Below are 25,030 nucleotides of genomic sequence, written 5' to 3' on the forward strand. Positions count from 1 at the left end.
TGTTCCTCGCTGGTTCACACATGTGGTGGAAACTGCCCCGCCTTGCCAAGCAGCTCAGGGCCCAGAACTTGCAATTCACCCATTTCCAGAGGTTTTTGAGGGGATCTGAAAGTGGTCCTGAGCAGTGGCCTAGACCACTGTTGGGTACCTGAAAACTTTGCTTTCAGTATGTGTTGTCCCTGCTCACAGGTGATGGGGATTTTTCTTAAGGCTAACAAAACCCTGCAGTAATGCTGGCTTAGGCAAAGCCATTAACATACAGGAAAATGAGCCAAAGCAGATTGCGCAAAGTGAAATCCAGAGCGTGGTTCCTGTGGAGAGCATGGGGAACATTACTTTGGTGACCCTTCTGAACAACGTGGATGGTGCCCTTGCTAATCACATCTAGCAGGTGGTACTCACTACAAATGTACTGTGGACAACTTTGGGTCAGACCCAACAGCTCTCCATTTTTTATTTATTACTTTTGTTCGTTTTAGAAGGGAAAACCCTCTGATGTCTTTAACTGCTAGCTGTGTAAACAAACCCACAGATACTTAAGCAAGTTAGTGGTCGACAGGTATTCCCTAATTCCTTCTGTAGGATCTGGGTGTGAGACCTGTTGTCTTGGCCCAAGGACAGCTGGAACCACTGTGCATTTGTTTTTCCCCTTACCTGGGTTTCACTCTGCAAGTGGGAGGAGGGTTTCCTGTACCTTGTGGCTTGTGATTTACTCTGAACATGGGTTTCAGGGAATTTGGGGCTTGGTTTTGTGGGGATGTAGTGCTCCTCTCGATGATGGGCTTAACAGCAAAGATGGATGAGGAAACTGAGGCAAAGGGAAGGAGGGTGGCCTGCCCAGGGTGACATTGTGACTGGGAAACGCCATTCTGGGTTTGAGGCAGTGCTGTATTTGTCTGAAAAACTTTAAAAAAGGCATAGTTATGGACATGCCACAATTTCTGTGTGTCCCCTCCATACTGTGTCCTGACCCATGTTCTTGAGCAGATCTGCTCCCTGCCTGGTGCAGAGATCCAGCCAAGCTGTACAGACACAGAAATCCTCCACAGAGATAATATTTAAATCCCAGATTTCACGTGGCTTTATTGTGACTGAAGGTGACCAGGCTCTGATGGGAGTTCATTGTGAATGCTCTGGTCCTTGCATGGATGGGTGTCCCACAGCTGCTCAAAGCACATGGTTGGTGCCTCAGTAGGTACAAACACTGGCAGAAAACTGTCAATACACCCTGTAAATAACAAAGAGGGGTGAGCTAAGGAAGGCTTCAAAGACAGGGAAGTGGTGGGGATGGAGAGTGGCTGGGCTGGCCAGGTAGGAGAGAAGATATCACATCTGTGACACTCGATCCTGCCGTGTTTGTTTGCACAGCTCTGGGCTGCTCTGCCCAGAGCACTCCAGAGAGCATCAGGCCCTCCCTGGAGAGAAGTGCCAGATTGGTTTTCATGGCCTTCTGCAGAGGGATTGCTCCAGGGGTCTGTTCCTGTAAGTTAATATTTGCAGTGCACAGGGCTTAACTGGAACCAGGCTGAGCAGACATCTGATAACCATAACAGAGGAGATGCTTTTTCCCTGCAAGACCAGCTTGGAAAAACAAATCCCAATGCTATTCCCTTCGGAAAGATAGCGATATGGAAAGAAAAGCACCAGGAACGGTGATGTGTGGTTTGCAAGGGATTTTCTAGTTGGATCTTGGTTTTTTTTGTGAAATGCTTTTTTTTTGCCCGTATTGCTGATGGGTTTGGTTGTTATCTCCCCTTTTTTGCAGCCGGGTTGCCCTTCCTCATCATCGAGACAAGCACAATCCAACCCTACCAGAGGGGCTTCTACTGCGACGACGAGAGCATCAGGTACCCGCAGAAGAACGTGGAAACCATCAACGACGCGGTGCTGTGTGCTGCGGGCATCCTCATCGCCATCCTCGCGGTGAGTCCCACCTCCAGAGCCTCCTCCTCTGTCCCAGAAGGGGTTTTTTTGGCACCTCTTTGTCCTGATAATGCTGCCACTGTATCTAGCGGGGCCGCATCTCCTCTGCGATTGTTTGGCTTTTGTAAGCGTGGAGTTGCAAACATTTACAAATGAAAGGTTGTAATGAGAGGAATGAGATTACTCTTGGAGCCTGTAAACAGGCCCAAAGCTGTTTGGGCAAGTCTGTGAGCTTCACAGAAAAACTTTTTCACCCTCTGGTAGGAGTTCAGAGTAGAGGCAAAAACACTTGACTGTCAGTAAAGACTTGGCATGGTTTGTCCCTATTCAAATAACTCCTGGTATTTGCCTATTTTATAAGGTTTAAAAAACAAAGAAAGGATACATCTTTTCAGCTAACCAGTGCCTGGAAAATTTAACAGGTTAATATTAGGTTTTTAAGAGATTGCATATTACAACCATTTTTAAAAGACAATTAAAACCTCCCATAGGGAGCATATTCCCAGAGTCCTCACTGTAAAATGTAGTTAATGTCCCACCTTCCCAATGCCTCTTCATTTTCCTTGTGCCAGTTTTTCTAGAGCCGTGCTAGGCAGTGATTGCATGGCAAGAACTTTATTTGTCAGCCAAAAAGCTGAACTCAGCCCATGAGTTGAGCCTCCTGATGCCCACACGTGCTTGGTCTGGGGCAGAAGACAAGAGCTGTCTCCTGGCTATTGCTTAATAGCAATTCTTCCAGCTCAGATGAAATTCCCCTGTGAAAAGTACCTGCATTTTCCTTCTCACCTGCTGCCAGAACAGCTCAGGTGCTTTCCCAGAGGTGCCACCTTCGTCTTGCTCCATCAGCTGGGAGGAATGTTGATGGAGAAGTCAGGAGCACAAGTGAAAGTTCCCCTTTCACCTTTCCTCAAAAATGGAATGTCATGGGCAGTAGATATTTTAGGATGGCACAGTGCCTGCTTTGGAAATAACCCATGCTCAGCCTTGCTGCTTTGTGATGTGAATATGTCCATGATTCCTTCACCTCTCCATCATAGACACACTCAGCAAAGCAGATTCCCAAAATTGCTTTGTCCCTCTGCCCTCTCCCTCCACAAGATAAGCCCAAAGGGTGCCAGGCTCCCAATTCTATAAACACAGAATTTCACCCTGCAGGTGAATGACCCCTGAGCGTGGAAAAGCCATAAAAATGGAATGAAAAAGCCTCTCATTTTCGCATTACTGCCAGAGCTATCGGCACGCCAGCTCCATGCAGAGTGGGCTTCTGATCCCTAATGAGGCAGTGGCAAATACAGGAGTTGGAACAGAAACTGGAAACATAATCAGCTGCCTGTGTGATCCATCAACTCTCTACCATGAAATAGCAGGTCAATTAAAAGAGAAAGAAAATCCCCAAAGAATTGGATGTTTCTGCCCTGGTTTCACTGTGCCCACAACAAATGTAACTTAATAAGGTAAATTCAAAAGCTCAGTTATTTGCTGTTGAGTGACACAAATGGCTAACAAGGAACTGAAGCAACAGATTTCTTTGCTATGGCAGCCTGCATGGAAAATTCAAGTCAGCCTGACCTCCTTTTTCAGATGTAACCCAGATACCAGAATTACTGTAGCATAATAGGAATTCCTTCCAAATCCACAAAGCACTGACTCCACTCCTTTCGCTCACATCCTTTGCCTCTGGAAGGCAAAGGGCAGTGGCTGTGAGGACTTCCAGGGAGCTGGCTTTGGGGATGGAGCAGCCAAAATTTCACACCCTCGCTTTATGTGGCGTCACAGGCAGTCCAGCCTGGGGTAAAAAGGTCCAGGTCATGTTTTAAGTGGCCTGAGGACACCCAGAGAGTTTGTTAAGTAAACGGCAGAGGTGAGACCTTTGCTTGCATCAGGATGGGAGAGGATATCCATTTGGTTTTAATATCTGTGTATTTACTGACTTCAGGCAAATTTCCATGCAGATGACACTGGAGAGGCTCGTGCCCCTGGGCTGTGCACTCTCACCTCTCTCCTGGCTGCTCTGCATGCTAGAGGGTGGTTGATGTAATGTTGGTGGTCCCTTGGATGGCCAGGGGAAGGTGACACTCCTCTTCCTGAGCCCCGTAGGAGTACCATGTCCCCACACCTGATAGGTCTTGAAGGGCTATGAAGAAATTCCTAATAAAATTAATTTGCTGGGTGATCTAGGTTACACACCTGGATTAGCTGGCTGTTTTACAGTTGAAGGTGATACGCTGCAATGTGATTAGCACAGAGAATGTTACACCAAAAGCAAGTGGCTAGAAAAGCTCTGAAAGTAATTACAGGCTAATTGGATTGCTGGTGATACCTTATAATAACAATAAAATGAACTTGACAACTGAAAGTCTGCAAAAAGCATTCACAGACAGAAAAGTTTGATGTTGGCTTCTCTCTAGCGACCAACATTTTAAAATATATGTGCCAGGGAATTGTGCCCATCACCTGGGAATGGCACATGTCCCGTGTGGATGGCTTGCCAGGAGTGCAAGGTATAAGAGGAGCTTGGTATCTTTAAAACTAATTTTCTTTCCAGGATGTCCCTCTAGTCTGTGCACATCTGTGCTGCATTAGTTTTTCACCATCCTGCTTTATCTGGGACAGCACTGCCAAAAAGCCAAGTTTACCCAATTTTTAGCTTCTCATTAAGTTGATCCATGGCTTTCACTAGCTGGGGAGGGTTCCTGGGTACCCAGCAGCATTTCAGTGAGGGAAAGAAGGCTCCAATTTACAATCTGCTACATGTGTGCAATTACCCAGACCACCAACGGTGAGAGAAAAATATTAATCCCCAGACTATTGTTGGTCCCTGTTTAAAATGGTCACATGCCTTTCCCCAGGCCAAGAGCCTCAGGCTTGCATGGATGTGTTTGTGAGTTTGCAGTAATGGCACATCTCCCAGTATCAGATATCATCCATAATTTGTCTGGTCTTCTCTCTGAAAGCCATGAGTTTTGAGCCTCAGAGCTCCCCTTTTTATGAATTTAGGCTTTTGGGAGTGGACCTGCCCTCATGCAGGAGCCTCTGTGTCCATCCAGGACAACTTCCCTCTGAAGGCTCACACGAGTAGATTTCCTGGCTGGCATCTGGTGCTGGAAAGTGGTTCAAAATGGAGATAAACCATGGTTTTGGAGACTGTGAGGATTCAAATGATGCAGCTCCCTAAACAAGCCATGGTGACTACCAGATTTCCAGGAGGAAATCTCAGCTGTGACGTGTAAACCCAAATGGTGGTGCAGCCACTCAAAGAATTTCTGTGCATGGTAGCAGAGCCTGCTCTAGCTTGGCATATATTTTCTGTTATTACAGTTGTATCTCTCTTTGATAAAGCCTGCTTAGCTGCAATTTCGGCTGCCTTAGGTCAACGTTTGTTTTTTCAAGCCCTGGTACGAATGAGTTCAAACAATGATAGAGCTTCAACTCTTCTTAGTCTAATTGCCATACTTTTCCAGTTTATTACTTTCCAAAGGTTGTGCCAAGCTTTTAAAAAAGGTAGGCAGGGGAGCTTCGTCTCCTGCTTATGGCTGGCAGGCTGCCACACTGGGAGGAATATTGCTGGCTGCTTCAGAAAGGGATTAACATGAAGGCATTTTTCCTGACAGTTAATTTTACATATCACAGTCCCCGTGACTACAGAGAGGCAGGGAACAAGGGGGCATCCAAAAAAAAAAAAAAAAACCAAAAAAAAAAACCCAGACCAAAACCTCTGCCTCGATTTATTACTCAGGTATAAAAACATTTAGAGTAATGAATGAAATCCTAAAGCTGTAAATCTGGAGTTTAAAATTTAGGTGTGTAGCGTGACGAAGAACAATTTAAATCTTTGGCTCTTTGGGAGAGGTGAGACATTTGGACTTCATTTCACAGCCTGATTTTCATTAACCTGCCTTTTAAGAGTCATGAGTGTGAGAAGTTGGATCCTCTGCTCCCTGACAGTGATTTATGGCAATTTTGTCAAACCTCAGCACCCTTGACACAAGAAAAACATAATCTGCTGGCATGTGATAGCAAGACTCCTTGAAATACCCCAGAATTGCTGGACTTTTTTTGGAGACCTTGAGAGGTCTGAATTGTGTCTGCTGGCAGCAAGTTTTGGGCCAGAATCTGAAAAATATGGGCCTTTCTGTTTCTTCCCTTGTTGTGTTAATGATTTTAAGAGAGGAAGATAAGCAGGCTGTGGGTTTATTTTCCTCCAAAATCAGTTTGATAAGAGGGTAGTGGGTCTGGCCTCTCCTTCCCAACACACACTAATTCTTTATCTGGTTTATGTCAATTTTCTTTTCCCACTATGCTGGGGTGTTATTTCACGTTTGTAAAGATATGCCAACGTGCTAACCCAAAACTTACCCTTTTGTTTTGTTTGTTGGATTTTTCCATAACCAACATTCCGAGCACTGGGAGGGAAGAGGGAGAGGATGGAGAGACACTGGCATGGCTTCTCCTTCCTCCCTACAGGAGCAGATCCTTGGTGTGAGATCCTAGAGCTGTCTGAGCCCTGCTCTCACAGCCACGCCTGGTTTTGCATTTTTCCTGCTCTCTGACCTCTGTGTTGTGCTTCCCTCACAGATTATAACGGGAGAGCTCTACCGCATCCACTACCTGAAGGAGAAATCCCGCTCCTTCATCCAGAACCCCTACGTGGCAGCTCTCTACAAGCAAGTGGGCTGCTTTGTTTTTGGCTGTGCCATCAGCCAGTCCTTCACAGACATTGCCAAAGTGTCCGTCGGGCGCTTGCGGCCGCATTTCCTGGCGGTTTGTGACTTGGATTTCTCCACCATCAACTGCGCCAAGGGAGTTTACATCCAGAACTACACCTGCAGGGGAAGTGACAGCAGGGTGCAGGAAGCCAGGTGAGAGCCCCTGGCACCAAAGCCAAGGCTTGCTGCTGCTAAATGTGTCTCTGCCAGCAATAGAGGATTCCAGTCTGAAACTGAGAGTGGGGTTAGTTTGGATATTAGGGTGAAATTCTTCCCTGTGAGGGTGGTGAGGCACTGGGACAGATTGCCCAGAGAAGCTGTGGATGCCCCATCCCTGGAAGATCTCCATCTAAACAACCTGGTCTAGTGAAAGCTGTCCCTACCCATAGCAGGGGGGTGGAATGAGTTGGTCTTTGATGTCCTTTGCGGCAAAACCATTCCAGAATTCTGTGAAATGCTGCTTTTTCTGCGGAGGCCATAAATCAGTTTTCCAGTGAGCAGCAGTTTCCCTTGGGAAGTGTGGCACTCAGCTGAACAATATTTCTTTTCCTTTCTCTCTACTCCTACACTATTGTTTCCCTGAGCTGCTGCTCTGTGTGGGAATTCACCCCCAGAGCTGAGCTCATGGTGAGCAGCCCGAGCTGTCCCGTGTGTCACAGCAGAGCTTCCCCTCAGCAAAGGCTCCACCACACAGGCAGGGCTGCCAGTGCCTGTCCTTGGAGCTCTATCACATCCATCAGATTCCCAGTTTTGACTTTTCTAGGGGCACATTCCTCATGCTGCAATCAAGCAACTGGAGAAGTGCTCTGTTCTCATTTCTTCAGGGTTTCCCGGTTATTTGAGGCGAGATGATGAGTTATTGCGTTATCCTGGAAATAACTGCTGTCCCCTGAGCAGGCCAGGAAGGGACAAACAATGCAAGCATCCTGTCCATCCGTTCCCTTTCTGCCTCACCAGCAAGCAGGGCGGATAGCAGGGCTTTTATAGCCCAGAGAACTGGGGGTTGTGAGTCCCTCTGCTCTGGCACCCTCAGATGCCCCAGGCAAGTCACCATATTACAGGGAGAATTATAATATTGAGGATTACACTGGCTGGTTCTGAGCACCTGCTTTGTTTTGCAGGAAATCCTTCTTCTCTGGGCATGCATCCTTCTCCCTGTACACCATGCTGTATTTGGTGGTAAGTGACCTCCCTGACCTGAGTGATCCCCTGTCCCCCTGTCCCACATTCCATAGCAGTAATGGCAGGATGAGTGTTGGATATGGAAAGTTGGTTGAAATTTCAAATTTCAAGAAGAAATTTTGAAGAGTTTGAGGTGGGAAGATCCACCCTCAGTTGCTGTGGTGTTATTTAGGATAGAGACTCCTGGGATGACAGCTGAGTTTTGGGATGTGGCCATGGTGGCAATTGAATCCAAATCCTGCTAAATTTGTGGACAGCCTGTGCAATTTTGTTCGCCCCACGTTGTGGTTTCCACCGAGGAGAATTTGGGGCGAGCCAAAAGGTTCCATGGATGGAAGGGGAGGATGTGCTGCTGCCCTGGCCGTGTCAGGAGGTGATGCCTGGTTCCAAAATGTGCCAGAGGAGCAGGTGGAGCAGCCTCTGCCTGCCTGGATCCGGAGGGGAGGGCTGGGACTTGTTTTCTTTGTCAGTGAGGAATGGCTCTGCCCTTCCTGCGCTGGGCTGGGCCGGGGTGGCTGCCAAGGTGCTTCCTGCCGGGGCTCTGGGAGGCAGCGCTGCCCACAGGGGCTGGACACACACACACTCCCTTCTAGGGGAGGCTCAGAGGGATTTGGGTCTGGTTTTCTTTTTTATGAGTTACTTGTTTCATAAAAAATCAAGTTCTGTGCTGCTTTTAAGATTTGCGCTCCTCCTCCCTCCCTGGTAATCTCGGATTTGCAAGCAGAGGAACAGCACTGCACTGATAAAAACATGAAACATGAGCTTTTATCTACGAGCAGTGCTCCCCCCATCCCTTACCCTCTGGAAAGATAAGTGACCACTGCTCCCTCTTGCCTTTTCAGCCATCCCCCTCCCTGTCACCAACTCCTACAACTGAATCACTGAGCTTTCCAGGCAGTTGTGGGCAGCATATTAAATTCTTTCTTTGTTTTCCCTCTTATTTTGTTCTTGGAAGACGTTTGTATTTCTTCAGTGAACGTTTTGGCCGTTTCCTCCCAGCCCTATTACAATGAAGAGCTGCCCTGGTGATGCTTCACAGGAGGCTCAGCCCATCGTAAAACTTTGTGAGCTGAGTTTGGAAACCATCGCTCACCCGGGCAGTCATTTATTTCTGGGGAGGTCTGTAGGCAGTCACATAAGTCAGCCTTGAGATATTTTCAAGCCCAGCATCTGGGAACAGCAAGGACTGCCAGTCCCTATTAAGATGGTGATGGTTTCTCTGCTAGGGCTTGACCCATTTTCTGCAGGTTGCCGGACAAACTTTTTTTTTTCCCATGTGTTTTTCTGAAAACCCAGCTCTTGTGGAGCAGGTGAGAAACAAATGGGAATACAGAGCTTTGGGGGGCTGGTGGCAGAGACCCCAAAACTCCAGAGTGCATTCCAAGTTCCCTCAGGATGCAGAGAAAACGTGCATGGCTCATTCTCCATTGCTGCTTTGCACCAATGCCTGCTGCCTGATGTTCTTTTTAACTTTGCAACAGGCTTTGGAAGTGTGTTTAGCTCCTGTGTGATGCTTCAGAGCACAGAGATGTCTCTGGTCTCTCTTTGCTGCCCTTCCCTATCCCAATATGGGAGTACTTGAGCTGTCAGCACTCAGCAGACTGCCCCACAACCCTGCTCCACGTACCCCTCTCTATGGAGGAGGCAATCCCTTTAAAATTATTTTATTTTTAATTTTTACCTTGTCCCAAAACTGCGATATGGCTGGTAGCAGAGTCTGTCTGACCAGCTGTCCAGTTGCCTTGTGCCTTAAGAAGTCAGGAAAAATTACATCAAGTATTTGGTGATAAACTGAAGGGAGAAAAAGGCAACTTGAGACAAGACAGGTGAGGCAGCAGTCTTAAGGCTCTCTTCCACCTAAATGATTCTGTGATTCCAGCTTTTCTAGCAGCACCCTGCTCTCCATCACTCCAGCTCCCTGGTCACTGCTAGAGCCTGACAGAGAAATTTCATGTGAAAAGGGAGGCAGAAAATCTGACACATTCGAGAGGCTGATAATATAAAAAAATAATTACAAGAAAAAAGATATTATAGTAAGCCATAGGGATTTTATTTGATGCAAGATAAACCCTGCTGTCTTGCCCACCTCAATGAATGAGTTGGGGTTTTGAAAGCCTGGTTAGAAATGTGGCATCCACCATTCCAGTGCTTGCAGGAGGTGTGTTTGATGGATTTAATCGGGAAATCATCTCAATCAGGACAAAACGGATGCTCCCCTATTCCTGGGAAGTGAGGGCTGTGCTGCAGCAGGTTGCTGCCTACACTTTGGATACCAGGAGTGTGCCAGGAGCTCCTGCAGAGCTGGGGATGTCTGTGGGGCTGAGCGTGTCCTGCAGAGTCCTGGCAGATCAGCCGTGTCCTGAGCGGGTTCCTGACTGAACAATACTTCATATTTCAAGGATAAGTCACTTCCCCTCTTTCCTGGCGTTCCCTGGCTTCACCCTCGGAGCCCATTCTGAATTAAAATGTTCTCAAGTTTGTTTCACCTGGTGGAGACGGGTGCCAGAGAATTCCAGTCAGTCTATTAAAAGAGCCATGGATTCCCACACATCCCACTGGGCTTTTCCTGCAGCGTGGGGCTGGATTTGCCCATCCAAATATCCAGTTTGGATATTTGGTGAGCAGTGGATGAGTGACCACAGCTTCCCCATTTCCTGGCACGGCAGCAGAGCCCTGTGCTATCCATGGGCTCCTAGTAGGAAAACACTGGTGGATGCCAAGCCCTGGAGGGCTTTGAGGGAAAAGTCCCAGAGAAAGGCACTTGCAGCAGAGTAAAATCCCCTGAGATTCAGTTCTAAATGCTGAGACTTCAGGGCTAAGTTTCTCGCAGCCTTCTTGTCACCAGGAATACTCAATTAACATCAGGCCTTTGTATAAAAAATTTAAAAGGGGAAATAACTCTTGGGTAATCCTCTTTGTCCTAATTTTCCTTGCTTTGTTACTCCTTGGCTGAGCGAGCTGTAATACGTATTTATAGCAGGCTGAGGAAAGAGGAGGTATGGAACAGCTTATTCCATGCAGCCTTCTGGAGCTGACCCACACTCTTTGTTTTGTTTCTGTGGATGTGGGGGAGTCTTTGCAGGGAGCAGTGGATGCTTTCCACTCCCCTCGAGCATGTGAGACAATAATGCTGATCTGTTTGCAACATGAAGTTGCCTGAAATCACACAGAGGGTGCAGAAAGGCTACATTTAAATATCAGAAGAGCTGAATTAATATCCCTCAGCGACGTTGTCTGATTCTGGATAAAATGCAGGCAAACCTTGTGTATTTAATATGTGTCAGTGGGTGAGGCAGAAGACTTCAGAATGGGTTGTGGTGCGTTCTACTGATGTAACTGGAAGATGAGAGCTGGTGCTGGGTTTGTGTGTCAGGAGGAGTGTGAGGCTTCTCCCTGGAGCTGAAGGGTGGAGAAGGTGCCCTGGTGCAGCTGAGCAGTGATGTGCCCTTGTGAAGGAACCTCTGTGATGGTTGTGGACTTGGAGTTGAGTTTAGTGGTGACCTAAGGAAGAGACTAAAATGGAATTACATCAGAGATCAAGTCTGAGCTGTGAACTGAGCTGCTGGGGATATTTCTGATGGGGTGAGAGGGTGCTGTGCACTCAGCAAAGGCAGGGAAGAGGCAAACAGCACATGTCCTCTCCTTCCCTTCTGGCCAGCTTGGTGCTAAAAGCCAAATTCTGCATTCCCCAGCTTCCAGCTGGCTTTGTCCAGCCAGGGCAGTGCATTGCACTGGGATGAGTTTGGGCTGGAGAGGTTCCAGCCCTGTAGCACCGTGGGTACCACTCTGCTCACAGATGGGGCTGGAGAAGGAGGTCACTCGGGGTCAGGCAGCCAGGAACAAGCCCAGCTGTTTCCCAGAAGGAAACTTTAGGTGTGACTAAGGACAGTGGTTGGTGGAGTCCAGCCCTGTGGTGGGGTGAGTGTGAAGGGAATGGAATTTCTGGAGAGCAGAAATCCCCAGGAGTTGGAGGTGATGCCTTGAGCCCTGCCAGCTCCTCCTGGGCTTGCTCAGAGGCTGTGTGTGGCTGTGGGCTGTCCCCAGCAGCACTGTGGAAGTCCCCTGGCACAGGAGGAGTGGTGTGACGTCCCTCAAGCCATCTGCTTTGTGGTAACTCAGCCTCTGCCAGGAGACAGTGGATGGGAACTCCAAATAACTCCCACTCTGTGTGATCCCATTTCACCCACCCTTGCTCCTCTTGGTGCTCCTGGTTTGTGCTGCCCTGTGATGATCTGTGGTGGAAATAACCCCTGGTTGTGGTCTTGCTCTTCCACCCCTTCATGGGAAGGGCTCCGTTCCAGCTCCACATTCCCATCCAAATCTGTCAGTCTGTAGCAGGCAGCATTTCAGATTTGCTTCCAGGACCAAAAAAAAAAAAAACACAACCAAAAACAACAAAAACACCTTCATAAGCAGATTTTCAGATAAATTTCCAGGAACTTTCCATTTCTTGGTAATAGCACTAATTCCTGCTTTAGGGAAATTCTGATCCTTTTGGCCCCTAAATTCTACTTTTACTTTCGACCTTGTCTTATTAACTGGGGTTTTCTTTCATACTGAGGGCAGAGACAAAGTTTGGAGCACCCCACATCTTACCTTGGATGGATTTAGGGGATGCTTGTGTTTGAGAGCAGCTTTTGTAACATTGCATGTTCATAAAATACCTGTGGAATTTGAGGAGTGTTGTTATCCTCCTTTTTCTATCCTTATGAATGGAGAATAAAGAGCAATTTTTCCATGGCCTTTATTGTGGCAGTAAAAGGAACTCAGCTGAGCTCCTCACACTGGTGGTGCAGTGTCTGAGGGATGGATGGATTCAGGTGGATTTTAGTCCTCCAAGATACACAGGTGTGGGTGTGAGTTGGGTGCTGGGGACTTGGGGGACACCCAGCACACCCCTATGGTGCCACGCTGCTTTTTACTCCTTTTCCAGGGCTAAAGATTGCAGGAGGGACACAGTTCAGCCCCAGAAGTCCCTACTTTATTGTGGCTTCAAACTTGCTGTTTGCTTTTTATTGCTAATTTTTAACTGATACTTTGCACCCTCACCTCTAAATGTCTTTTTTAGTCCAGTGGGTTGGAAAGATTTAAGATACCCAGAATGTGCAGAAGTGGCAAATGTCAGATTATACAGCAGCAGATTTCCTTCTTAAGGGATTTGATGGGACAAAGAGAGAAGATTAAAATAAGATATCAGGTTTCAAGTCTTCCTGGTAGAACTGAGAGTGATGGTTTATAACATATAATACTTGGAGCTATTTTTGCTCTGCAGCAGCACACTGGAACCTGAGTTTTGCACTGTCACCTGGGCTGAGTTGAAGCTCTTGAATGTGAAAATAGAATCATGGAATGGTTTGGGATGGAAGGGACCATGGTGTGGGGTGTGGGATGTGCTCCTTGGGGCCGTGGCTCCATCCCCAGCCCTGGGCTGGTTTGCAGATACATTCCCCAGAATCACCATGTGCATTAGCCAGCACTGAGCTGTTTTGGTGCTGCTCCCTTCCATGTTAATTGGCTAACAATCTGGATAATTTGGAGCATCTGCTCCATTCAGATGATGTGATGTTTCGTTTCTTCTGAAGAGCCCAGTGTGTGTTCTTTCCAAAAAGGGAAATACAGTGTTTATGCAACAGCCAAACATACTAAATTGACCAAAATGATGCTTCCCCCTTATCAGCTTCCCAATTAGTTCTGCTTTTACGGGTCATTTTATGCTTTTATGTTGCCATTAAGTTATTTGTGGTTTCAGGGAACCCAGTGAGAGCTTCATTCCCTTTCATATCAAGGTGGTGCAAACTGCTCTGGGTGTGTAAAAGGGATCATAAATGGGGAGTAACCCCCTTTGCAGCCCTCTGATGTAGCAGAGCCCCTTGAAGGACACTGGGTCTGACCCTAGGGCTTCATTCAGGAGCAGGCAGAGCAGAATAGAGCAGAGCTGCTGGGCTGGGCTGGGCTGCAGGAGCTGAGCAGCGTTTGACCCTCACTGCTCCTGAAACAAAGAATTGAAGAGTAAGGAATAGTGCATCAAAAACCAAGACTATAAGGAATACCTGACATTTACTGTGCTTGCAAAAATCGAAAAGAGAGGCAGACTGGTTTGTGATAAACAGAGACAGAACTTGCAAACAGGGTGAGGGGTGCAAGGCCATCAGCGATAAGTGATAAATTCCAAAACCCTAAACCAGCAAGAACTAATCTCAAGGTCTAGAATTTGCCCAAAAGGCTAAGATGCATGCTCCAAAAACAGTTGAAAAGTTCAAGTGCAATGAAGAGTTTAGAAGCTTTTGTCAAAGACCCCCAACAACCCCTGAACTGGGGAGGCAAAAGTGCAAAAAAACTTTTGGTTCATTTTAATACAAAGCAAAAGTAGGCAAAACTAAAACATGAGTATGTATCAGGCGTATTGTGTAATCCTAAGCTTTTAAGGAATAAATAAAACAATAGTTTAAAGTTTTGAGGTGCATGCTTTGGAAGGGACTATCCCCCATGCACTTCCACGCTGAATAGATGCATACCCATGTTATAACTCTCATTTCTCACAAGTTACAGAGTCTTTTCCTTGTATCACTCCCCAAGCCTGGAGGCTGCTGTGGTGTCCCTCCCTCCCCACAGCCTTCCTCCCTGCTCTCATCCAGGGCAGGAGTTGCTGTTTTCCTGCCCTCTCTTCCCTCCCAGCTTCCCGTTTCCCACAGGAACCGCCGTGCAGCGGAAACGCGCCCGAGATAGTCACGGCAGTGCCTGCTTGACATCACCCCAGCCTCGTCTTCTTGGGCTGAGCCGGGGCTTTGTTTGCCATTCCCACCCAGGGAGGGAATTCCCAGGCTGTGCAGTGGGGCAGCTGCTCTCTGTTTCACTCAAAGCCCGGGGCTCGGGCTGGGAAACATGATGGGCGTGTTGGAGGGTGGCATTGTGCACATTGTCAGTGGTTATTGCCATGTCTGGGAGTTCTTGGCATGGCTCTGAAGGCTTAGCGTGCTGCATTGACTCTTCTTTTTCCTCTGAAAGATGTTATGAGTCCTAAATACCCCAGATTTGGGACCTTGGTTTGGTTTTATGCATTAATAATGCTGGGGAGGAATTTCTTTACTGAGATGCAATGTTGTGTGGAGGCTGAAGGAGAGCTGGGGTGCAGGGGGTCCCAATCCCCTGCTCCTGTCTCACTGAGGAAGGGCTGTGCCCATCCACATCTGTCCTCATCCCCTCCATGGCTTAAAAAATCGCTCCAGAGGCCACACGGGTGCAAGGAGCATCCTTCCTTTTTGATAGCTCCCCCTCCTTGAGCCACGGGGCACAGCCACAGAGCAGTTGCTGCTGCATTTTCGGGCAAATTTTGGCAAATTAACACAACTTTTTTTTGTTTGTTTGTTTGTTTCCCTGTGTTGCCACAGTTCTATCTGCAGGCCAGATTCACGTGGAAGGGAGCCCGCCTGCTGCGTCCCCTGCTGCAGTTCACCCTCATCATGATGGCGTTTTACACCGGGCTGTCCCGCGTCTCCGACCACAAGCACCACCCCACCGACGTGCTGGCAGGCTTTGCACAGGGAGCCCTGGTGGCTTACTGCGTGGTGAGTGTGGGAAACCGGGCAGGGACACTGCTGGGAAGCTCCTGTGGGAATGGCAGTGCCTGTGCAAGGCAGCAGCTCAGCTCGGCTGTGACAGCTGGGGATGTGGTGGGAGGTACCGTGCTCCAAAGGCTTGGTCCAGCTCATGGCACTGGGAAGGTGTTCAGTCAAGGGAAGGTATTTCCCTCTCCACCAGAAGCTTTGGCTTCTCCAGCTGTTCTCTTTAGCAGGGTTTTCCACCTGGAGCTGAGCAGAGTTTGGGGTGCTTGGGATTATGGCTCTTATACACACAACCCATCCAAAAACTGGTGTCAGCCTGATGAGGGGAGGCTGGCTGATGGCTGGTGGATTTTCACAGAGCAAAAGGGCTTGTGAGAAAGTGGCCAACAAAAGCTGTGCCCACTTCTCTTCAGCTGCTGGGCTGGTTTTCGTGCCACTTGCTCTCCAAAGGTGATCTGACTGCACAGCCCTGTAACTCAAAGTGACACATGAAAATGTTTTAAGTTGGCAGGATGGGGGACACCAGGTCAGGCAGCTGCCTCAGACAGACACAAGGGAGCTGAGGGCTGTGGTGGTTTCTGTGTCTGTGTGAACTCCTGAAAGCAAGATTTTAACAGCTCACCACTTTTTGTGGGTTTTTTTTGCTGGGTTTTTTTCCGTGTGTTTTTTAACTTTCTAAAAGTAAATCAGCCTTGGGAATAAGGAGTTAAATTCACCAATATTATATTTTGCCGGGAGAGAAAATAGGTTATTTATGTACTTCCCACTCATTGATAATATTCCAAAGCCAAAACAAAAATGTCATTGTTGGGAAGCTTTTATGGAGCATGATTAACTCTGTGAGCAGTAGCTGCTGGGTTTTGCCATTGCCTGGTGCCCATGTCCCACGCAGGGCTGGCAGATCCCGAGGGGGAGGTGGGAGAAGTGTGTGTCCTTATGCTGGGAAGTGGGATAAGAGCCATGTGGAAGGGGAGTGGGGAGCAGGCAGTGCATCCCTGGATCCCAGAAGGACAATGGCTCTCCGGATGCTCCGGATGCTTCCTGGCTGGGACCAGCAGCAGGCCTGGCTGTCCCCTCCCAGCCCTCCAGCAGCTGGAGGCTGTGCTGGGAAGGGGAGGCTGTGGCAGGGCTGGGATAGTTTTCCTGTGTCATAGGAAGCAGCTGCCTGGAGTTTCCCCGGCAGGCTCAGGTTTGGAGCCTGGGGCAGGCTGAGCTGCTCTCTCAGCCTGCTGGTGGAAGGGGCGGTTGTGTCCAAACTTTGCAGGAATGGCTCAGTAACCTGGAACATCTCAGGCTTCAGTTTAGGACTTGGGGCAGGGTTTGAAGCCAGCCCTTGTCCCATTCCATCAGCCTGCAGAGAGCCAGCAGCATGCTGCTCTCCAGAACCTGGCTTAGCTGGTGGGAAGCCAACTTTGCTCCATTTTGGGAGGTGACAGCAAGGGACAAGAGGAAGAGTTATCTCAAAACACCCTAGAGTTTGCACTGAAGGAGCAGTTTAGCAGCTTTTTGCTGAAATTCCTGGTGTGTCCTTGCCCAGCTCTCCTGCATGGGCTGTTTTGAAACAAAGGATGGGACCTGGAGACTCATCATCTCCAACCCTGGGTACTCCCAGCCACCCCTTCCTCCAGTAAAGCCTTCAGGGTCCACCCTGCTGATAGTCAAGGGCTGTAAAAACACCCCAGTTATCAGGCCATAATATTCAGTAGAAACCAATTGTGGATTTCATCTCCAAAGGCTGCCTGAGCTTAAGCCCAGGTGGTGCTGCAGGAGACACGTTCAGTGCCTGAAATAACAAGCAGAAGACATTCATGTCAAGCACTTCCAGCTGATGAAACATTCAGACTTGGACCCAGGGTGAAATACAACGAGGATGTCTCAGATAGAAATAGTTTGTATGAGCCTTGTAGGCAGCTTGCTGTGTGTTGTGTGGTTTATGTCTCATCTGAGGGAGAGGGAGAAGGGAGATGTCAAAAGGACGTGCTCCCAGTGCTGCTCTGGTTAGCTCAGAGGAGTTGTTTTAACCTCTCTGTATATAATTAAAAATTGCTTCAATAGGATGAAAAGTAATAGGAATTGCTAAGTGGGAATGTGAGATATTTGCTAAAAATATGCTCTCAGTCTTCTCCCATCAAGTTTTCTTTATGGGTGGAGAGCACCTTCTACAGGAAATGGAGCTAATCCAAGTGAAAAACTTAGCACGTTTATTAGTCCTTTTTTGTGTTAAACAGTTCAAGCATTAGGAGGATTTAACACACTTTTAACCCTCAAAGATCACGTTTCATGATTCCTATAAATGTTTATATAACCTCCAGCCATGTTAAATTGAAATACAGTTTAAGGAGAAATGAAACCTCTTAACCAGTCTCTGAATGAAACCCTGAAAAGCAGCACAGTAAAAGCAAAAATAGCCAGGATGACACTCCACCATAACTCATTCTTGTCAAAAATGAGGACCAGACTCAAAGCAATCCCCAGATGCTTCTTGCACTCAGCAATCTCCTCCCATAAATTGATTTGTCATGGCTATCTTAGTGCAGAAGTTGGACACCTTTTTGATTGAATCCAGCTCTCAGAGGTGGATAAATGAGCAAGATGGCACAGAAATGCACCACAGCAGACAGATGGAGGCTTTGCAGTTATTAACAACCCAAAAGAAAACCAGTGCCAGAGCAGTTCAGCATGGTTTTACACTGGCATGCTGCAGCAAGGGGCCAGAATCCCGCTTGTGATCCTCGAGAGCATCAGCTGGATCCTGTTATTTACCCAAACATACAAATGCTGCCACTTGGATGCCATGTAAACAACTTTATCAGCTCTGTTATACAGCCAAACAGCCAGACACCAGCACATACATCAAGAAAATAACTGGTTTGTACATCAGCTCCTTCTCTGCTTTTCCACAAAGCAACACCAGCTCAGCCTCCTTCATCCCTGGTTACAACTGTAGGAGTAAATTGCTGCTTACAGCAGCTTTGCTGTCTGTCCAGCTTGAGCCTTATCTGCTGTGCTGATAGGGGCTTGCAAAAGTTATTTCCAAGGACAACTTGACCTGCTGCACAAGGCTCTGAGTAGTTAGAAAATGTGGAGATGCAGGTAGGTGAAACCTCTGCATTACCCAGCCTGGAAGCAGTAATGTAATATTATTTCTCTGAGCACCTTGGAATTGTTTTTCCACCCGATTTATCTAGGTGCTTAAACGTTGCATTTGAGTAGTGTGGGAGAAGAAAACAAATGTACTGCTGATTCCTACAGCCATATGCTGCTCATCCTGGGATTTCAGCTCAGCAAACCCGTGGCTTTAGTCCAGATTATTGGGTTTTAAGGATTTCTGAGATGAGCCATCAGATTTGGGCTGGCAGAGGCAGTGGGTGGCAGGACGGAAGTTTGGGGCTGTGGCACCAGGTGACAGAATGATGAATCCTTGCCACTTCTTGCTTCATCCAGAGGATCTGTGCTGTCTGATTCTTTTCCCTTCTGGCCCGGGGCTGAGGTTTGGCAAGGGTGAAAGTGCCCCGGTCCTGGAGGACTGATAAGCTTCGTGCTGCCGCTGCCAAAGGAGGATGTGGAAGTTTCCTCCCAGCACTTTTGTTTCTTATTGTGTTGCTACCTTCCGAAATTGCCAGGCACTGGCTTTTTCACATCCGGGAGAGGGGTTACATCACGGGATATTTAGGAAGAAGGAGTCAGGAATGGCTCCTCCTCTCCTTAGCCTTTGGCTTCCACCAGACCCCGGCTCTCTGCTGGTGCCTTGGTGGGGCATGGCTCGCCATTGACTCACTGCTGATAGCTTTTAATGCAGCTTTGACTTGAAAGCTTTTAATTGCCTACCTGATGTCTGGCTGAATGAATTGTTTCACACCGACTCCATCCCTGAAACCACTCGGGATGAGTCAGGCCAGCCCTTTGGAGACCTTTGTTATTTTATTGGAGTGCAGGCCGTGGATCTGTTTCCTGGCTTTTCAGCCCTTTCAGCAGAGGTCTGGGTGTTGCACTCGGTGATTACGCAGTGAGAAATCAAGTTGTCCTCTCGTGTTTTTACAGTTTTGTGAGGTCTGAGCCTTTTTCTCTGCTGTACAGAAAGGTGGTAGCAGGCACTTGGGATTTCACAGCTGTTACAGGCAGGCATTCAAAAAGTGCTATTTCTGCAGCTTAAAGATGTGTGTACGTTCTGTAAACCAACTTTTTGAACAGAGCATCACCCACTGTGGCTGAGTTTGCCTTTTCCACTTATTCCTGCAGGTGTTTTATGTCTCAGATCTCTTCAAACCCAAGACAAAGACTTGCCTGCCTCCACCTCCCATCCGGAAGGAGATCCTTTCACCTGTGGACATCATTGAGAGGAATAATCATCACAACATGGTGTAGAACTTCGAGGAATCAGATGGGTGTTGTATTTTAAACTTTTTTTTTTTTTTTTTGCGAAGAAAAAGTGACTGCTGACAGCAACTACCTGCTGCTCTCAAATCTCATCAGACAGTAGAATGTAGGGAGAGACTTTCTTGCCCGACCAGTAAAGTCTTACTCTGTGGTCTTTTCAACTTGCAACATTTGGATGAAAGGGGTGGTGGTGGTGGTCAACAAAGGCAAAGGCGACAACGAGAAAGGAAAAAAAACAAAAAACAAACCCACACAACACAAAAAGTCGAACAAACAAAGAGAGGTGCCGGAGTTCTGGATGTGCAATTGGTTTGAGTGTTCATGTTGTAGTGAACGCCAAATTGTTCCTAGCCCAATGAACACTGAGGGATTTTTGGGAAGCTGGCCATCCTAGATTTTTTTCTGACAATGAAGATTTCCAATGCCTGCGAGAAAAAAAAAAAACAAACAACTGATGACTAAATTGTATAGCACTATGTATGAGCAACAGCACTGAGTCAAGATCCAGGATTGGTTTGTAAGAGTTGCTTTTTTCCTCTTTTTGATCCTAGTTTATTTTTGCCTCCTCTCTTCCATACTGTGAGTTAATTTAGAAGAAGCTTGCCCAGTCCAAGATCTCCGAAGGGTCTCTGTTCTCTCTGCTCACACTACACGCCTTTAACGAGCGGCCCCGAGACGCGCAGTGAGGCCGGAGAGCTCCTTCCTCCGTGCAGAGAAGCCACATTTCCTCCTCCCCCACTCTTTCCCTGGCGAGGGCTCATCCCACCCGAGCCCCCCTGAATGAAAAGAGCATCCTCCACTTCCCAGCCACCCCCTTTTTCCCCTCCAAAATCCCCCAGCAGGTGTGGAGCGCGCCCGCCCGCAGGAGCCGGCGCTCTGCGCCAGGGGAGCTCTGCCGAAGACTCGTTCGCACTACGACCCCGGGGCTGAGTCCCGGGGAAACTTTTTATTCTGCAGTTTTGGGACGGGCTGCTGGGCGGCACGTCCCGGCCTGGGTGTCAGTCGGTTTGTGCATCCCCTCCTCTCCTCTTCCTCCTCCTCCTCCTCTTCCTCCTCCCTGGGGCAGCCCGGGGTGCGCCATGGCAGTACCAGGTCCTGTGCTCCGCTGGGTGGCTCCGGTGGCAGATCAGCTGTGCCCCTCTCGGGGCTGATGATGAGTTTTCTTTCCCTGCCCAGAAGCCACAGGTGCTTGGTTTGCAGCCCTTCCACGAAGCGCGTTTGCAAAGGGATCCCGCAGAACACGCAGAACGGCCATTTGCACATCCTTCTCACAGAATCCGTCCTATCATTTCAACTTATAGCAAGCTATGATTTTTTTTTTTATATTATAAATATTATATAAATAATGTATAAAACCTTAAAAATTAACTATGTAAAATATTATTTCTGAAACAATTTTAGATATATCCACTATGACTATAAACTGTGTCCTGACCTGTGTTATTTACATTTTGCTGCTTAAAAAAGCATTGAATTAATTTTTTTATAGTCGACTAAAATATTGTAGTTCTGTGGTAGTAATATTTTAATGAAAATAACTACAATTAGAGACATTTGTATAAAAAAACATATTAAATTGTCTGTATTTTTGTAATGTTCCATTTTGTAAAGAGAAGAATATTCAAAGACTTTTGTAGAATACAAAATTGAAGTTTGTATCTGCGAAATTATTGCTGTATAAATGTGCTTTTTAAATAAAAGCTCATAACACAACTAAACATCCTGGTGCAATCTGCATTCTGTCTTTGGGTTGCCCTTTCCTTGCCAGAGAAAGAGGGTCCTTGCCCAGTGGGACGATTGGAAGGTGTGATGTGGATGTTGGATGGCATTTTGGGATGTGATGGTGCAGGAGGGCAGCTGGATAAAAAGGACCAGATGCCATTTTCGATGGGAGTGATGAGAAGTTCCCACCAGCTCCTGGCTGGGGGCACTTAGGGGTTTGCATTGATCTTCTCTTTTCTATGTCCAGTCTTAAAGCAAATCCCATTTTTCTGAAGACATCCCTTTTTCTTTAACAATCTTATAAGCTTTAAAGAAATATTATTGAAGTAAAACAAAGTATGAAGAGCCACAGCCCAACTGCTGATTGTCCTGGACAGCCCCTGCCTAGGAGGGCTCCCAGTTATGCTCTGCACAAACACCTTCCCCATAAAAAGCAGGCACTTGGCAGCTGAACCAAAATTTTGCAGCTTGCTGGGTTGCAAATGTAGGTGATAGGGTAAAGAAGAAAATAGAAAAAAATCTCACAACAACGTGTTTAGAGAGACACAAGTGCACAGCACACAGTTATGAGGCAGACTGGATTTTTTTATTATTATTACTTTTAAATTATTATTGTTATTTTCCTCCTCCTACAGAGGCAAAATAACTTGTTGGTGGTGACACACGGTCAGAGCCGCGTTTCGACCACTCCTTGAGTGAACCACATCAGCGAGATAACACGGCACAGAAATAATATGCAAGAATGCATGACAGGAAGCAAATACCACATCAAACTGCAAAGAAAGAGCAGGTGGAAATTAAGCCGGCAGAACTGAGCTAGCACTTGCTATTATTATCCTAATTAGGAGTAAAATTTTATTACGCGTGGAAAAACTTCGTAAACCCGCACCTGTCCCAAATGCAAAGGGAGTTTTCATGGTGCCACGTGTGATCTGAGCCTCAGTGTTTGGAGGTTGAGTGTTGCAGAGGTGAGACTTCAGCTTTGGGGCACTGGCTGTGAGGACAGGCTCTTAATCCCCAGTTTATCTCCAAAATGCGTTCCTGGGTCTAAGCAGCCCCCACGGGATAAGGAACTCTGCCCCATCTGTCTGTGGAGCCCTCCGTGTGCACAGCCAGCCCCAGTGCAGCAAGCACTGGGCTGAGGAAAGTGCTTGCTTGCATCTTAACCCCAGCTACTTGGAAAAAACCAGGAATACAGATGTCTGGGTGAAAGGGAAGGGCTTGGAGAAGGGTCAGAGGGGAAGCGGCACAGGAGGCAATAAGAGCCCAGGCAGGGCAGTGGGGCTGGAGAGTCACAGGATCTCCCTCAGGATGTGTAGATCAGCCTAGAGAGAGGGGGAAAAGGCCATGGATTAGCCTGTGGAAGGCAACAGCGTTGAGCTCTATACTGTGGGGCTGAGCATCAGCAGTGCCCAGTCCTGTTTGTGGCTGAGCGATTGTTGTTGCCTCCTCTGTTTCCTGCCCCCTCTCCCGTGCTGTCCCATTCCATCCCATCCTGGGAGGGTCAGGGCAGCTTTGCACGACAGCTGGGTGGGTGGGTGGGTGGGTGGAACTTTGCTGGGGCTCACCCCTACTCACTCCCTGGGGATTAAGAGAAGTGATCATTTCTGGCAGCATGGGTGGGAAAAGGCAAGGTCCTCGGAGACCTCTGGGCTAGCCAAACACAGAGAAATATTCCAGTGCTACAGGAGGAATAAGGACTGATTTTAAATGAGCATTTCAATGAAACCTCACAGAGAAGTGAAAACCAAAACAGCAGAGTTGTAGTTACCACAAACCATGAGTATGGTGACAGGATGCATCTACTGCCCTTGCTTCCTGAGGGGCAGGAAGGAAGAGAAAATAAATAAGTGAAATGGAAATAAATCCAAACCCAAATCCATCTGAGAGCTGGGATCCTGAGGCCACCACTTTCTGCGGTGTCTGCAGGTGCAGCTGGAGCTTGCACTGCTGTGCTGCCTGGTCCTTACTGCTGGGAGGGATGCTGAGCAGCCAGGACACTTCGGGGTTTGCATGCTGCCACTCTCTGCAGCTCTCCTGACGGGTGCACAAACCCAGATGCACTCATGCAAACAAGACGTGTTGCTGGAGCCCGGGGCTGGGTGCTGGTTGTGGCCTTTAGTGCTGCAAACACCGGGCTCTGCTCATGCTGATGCTAATCAGGGGCTTCGGAGCACCCAGCTGTCTGCTTTGATGCTGGGGCCCGGCTGGCAGAGCCTCTCTGCACAAGGGGACGTTCTGGTCAAACCTGTCTTCTTTTGCACAGGGACCGGTTGAACACGTTTTCAAAGGCAGGGATTGGTGTGTGCACCTGACTGCCATGGGAGCAGGGCTTTTGTTCCAGGGGAAGGGAGGTTTACGCAAGCCCCGGGTCCGGCAGTGTCTCCGTGCACCTAAACAGCTTCACTCAGCAAGAATGCCTTGGCAGCCTGCAGAGGCTGGAGCTCTTGCACTTCTGCTCAATGATTTTCGGATATGAAGCTCTCAATCAAGGGAGGGGGAGGGAGGAGATTCGCCCCACAAGCAGAGACCTGTTTTTCTCATGCTCCAAGCCTGACTCGTTTTGGGTGTCCGAAGGTTTCACCCAGCTCTTTGTAAAGCCGAAACCAGCGTTGATCCGTGGAGCCAGAGGATGTGTTGGGCTGAGGTCCTGCTGCACAGGAGGGCTGGTGTCAAGCCCACATCCATGGCTGGGGTGCAGCACAGCTCTCCCTGGAGCCAGCAGCCCACTTCAGCTGCATTTTTTCTTACTATATTTCCCTTAGCACACACCCTGCCTTCATCCACCATTCTCTCAAATCATCCTCTCTCCCTTGTGTTTACCTTTTCCTCTGGACACCAGATCAGAGGACCAGATTTTTAGGAATGAAGTGAGTCACTTGCCTGCTGGCTTCTGTAAACATGGTCCATACACCTGCCCACAGACAGGAGCTACTGCCCATCTCCTCCAGACATTCCTACCCTTGTTCCCTGGGTACCAGGTGATGCTGTGGGCACAGCCCTGACTGCTTGGATTACCCAGCAAAACCGAAGAGAAGTTGTCACCTTCACTGGAGGAAGCCCAAGGTAGAAAACAACCTCCTGTTGACTCAGCATGAAGGGGAAAAAAGACACACAAACAAACCCCAAAACCCAACAACTTTCAATTATCACCTTTGCACGCCACCCCCACTGGCACCAGCCGGCACAGGAGTGCCTGCGTTAGCTTGTCTCGAGTTACAATTTCCTCGGGGCACAGACTACACCTATGTGTGTGTTTGGGTAATAATGATCCGACTGGTAGTGATGAATCCCCGCCTCATCCTATCTGTAGCTAGAAGGGAGCGAAGTCACCGGGAGCATCTCCCAGTTTCCTTAGAAAGTCTCGTTCTGCGAGTTCCAGAGCCGCCGATGCCACCGCGGCGGCACCTCACAGGCAGCTCTGCTTTTAATATATAGTGCTGTGGCCTGGTGGAGTGCTTAGTTCTTGTCTTGAACCCTGAAAATAACCCTCTTGGCTTCTTTATTTATTTTCTTTTCCCCCCAATTTCACAGCAGGTGACTCTCAGAGCCGTGTTT

The 25,030-nt window shown here is 48.0% G+C and overlaps 1 protein-coding gene across 1 annotated transcript in view; it reads left to right on the forward strand.

Moving 5' to 3' along the window:
* PLPP3 (phospholipid phosphatase 3) overlaps positions 1–21,485 on the forward strand; it is a 43,303-nt gene extending 21,818 nt beyond the window's left edge. The window contains exons 2-6 of the mRNA XM_014870578.2: positions 1,766–1,923; positions 6,499–6,782; positions 7,751–7,808; positions 15,200–15,376; positions 19,613–21,485. Of these exons, the coding sequence (XP_014726064.1) occupies positions 1,766–1,923; positions 6,499–6,782; positions 7,751–7,808; positions 15,200–15,376; positions 19,613–19,738 (803 nt within the window). The 3' untranslated portion in view covers positions 19,739–21,485. The remainder of the gene's footprint in view (positions 1–1,765; positions 1,924–6,498; positions 6,783–7,750; positions 7,809–15,199; positions 15,377–19,612) is intronic.
* The last annotated feature ends 3,545 nt before the right edge of the window (positions 21,486–25,030 follow it).

This window comes from Sturnus vulgaris, chromosome 9 (assembly GCF_052056855.1).
Source record: "Sturnus vulgaris isolate bStuVul1 chromosome 9, bStuVul1.hap1, whole genome shotgun sequence".
In the NCBI taxonomy this organism is placed as follows: domain Eukaryota; kingdom Metazoa; phylum Chordata; class Aves; order Passeriformes; family Sturnidae; genus Sturnus; species Sturnus vulgaris.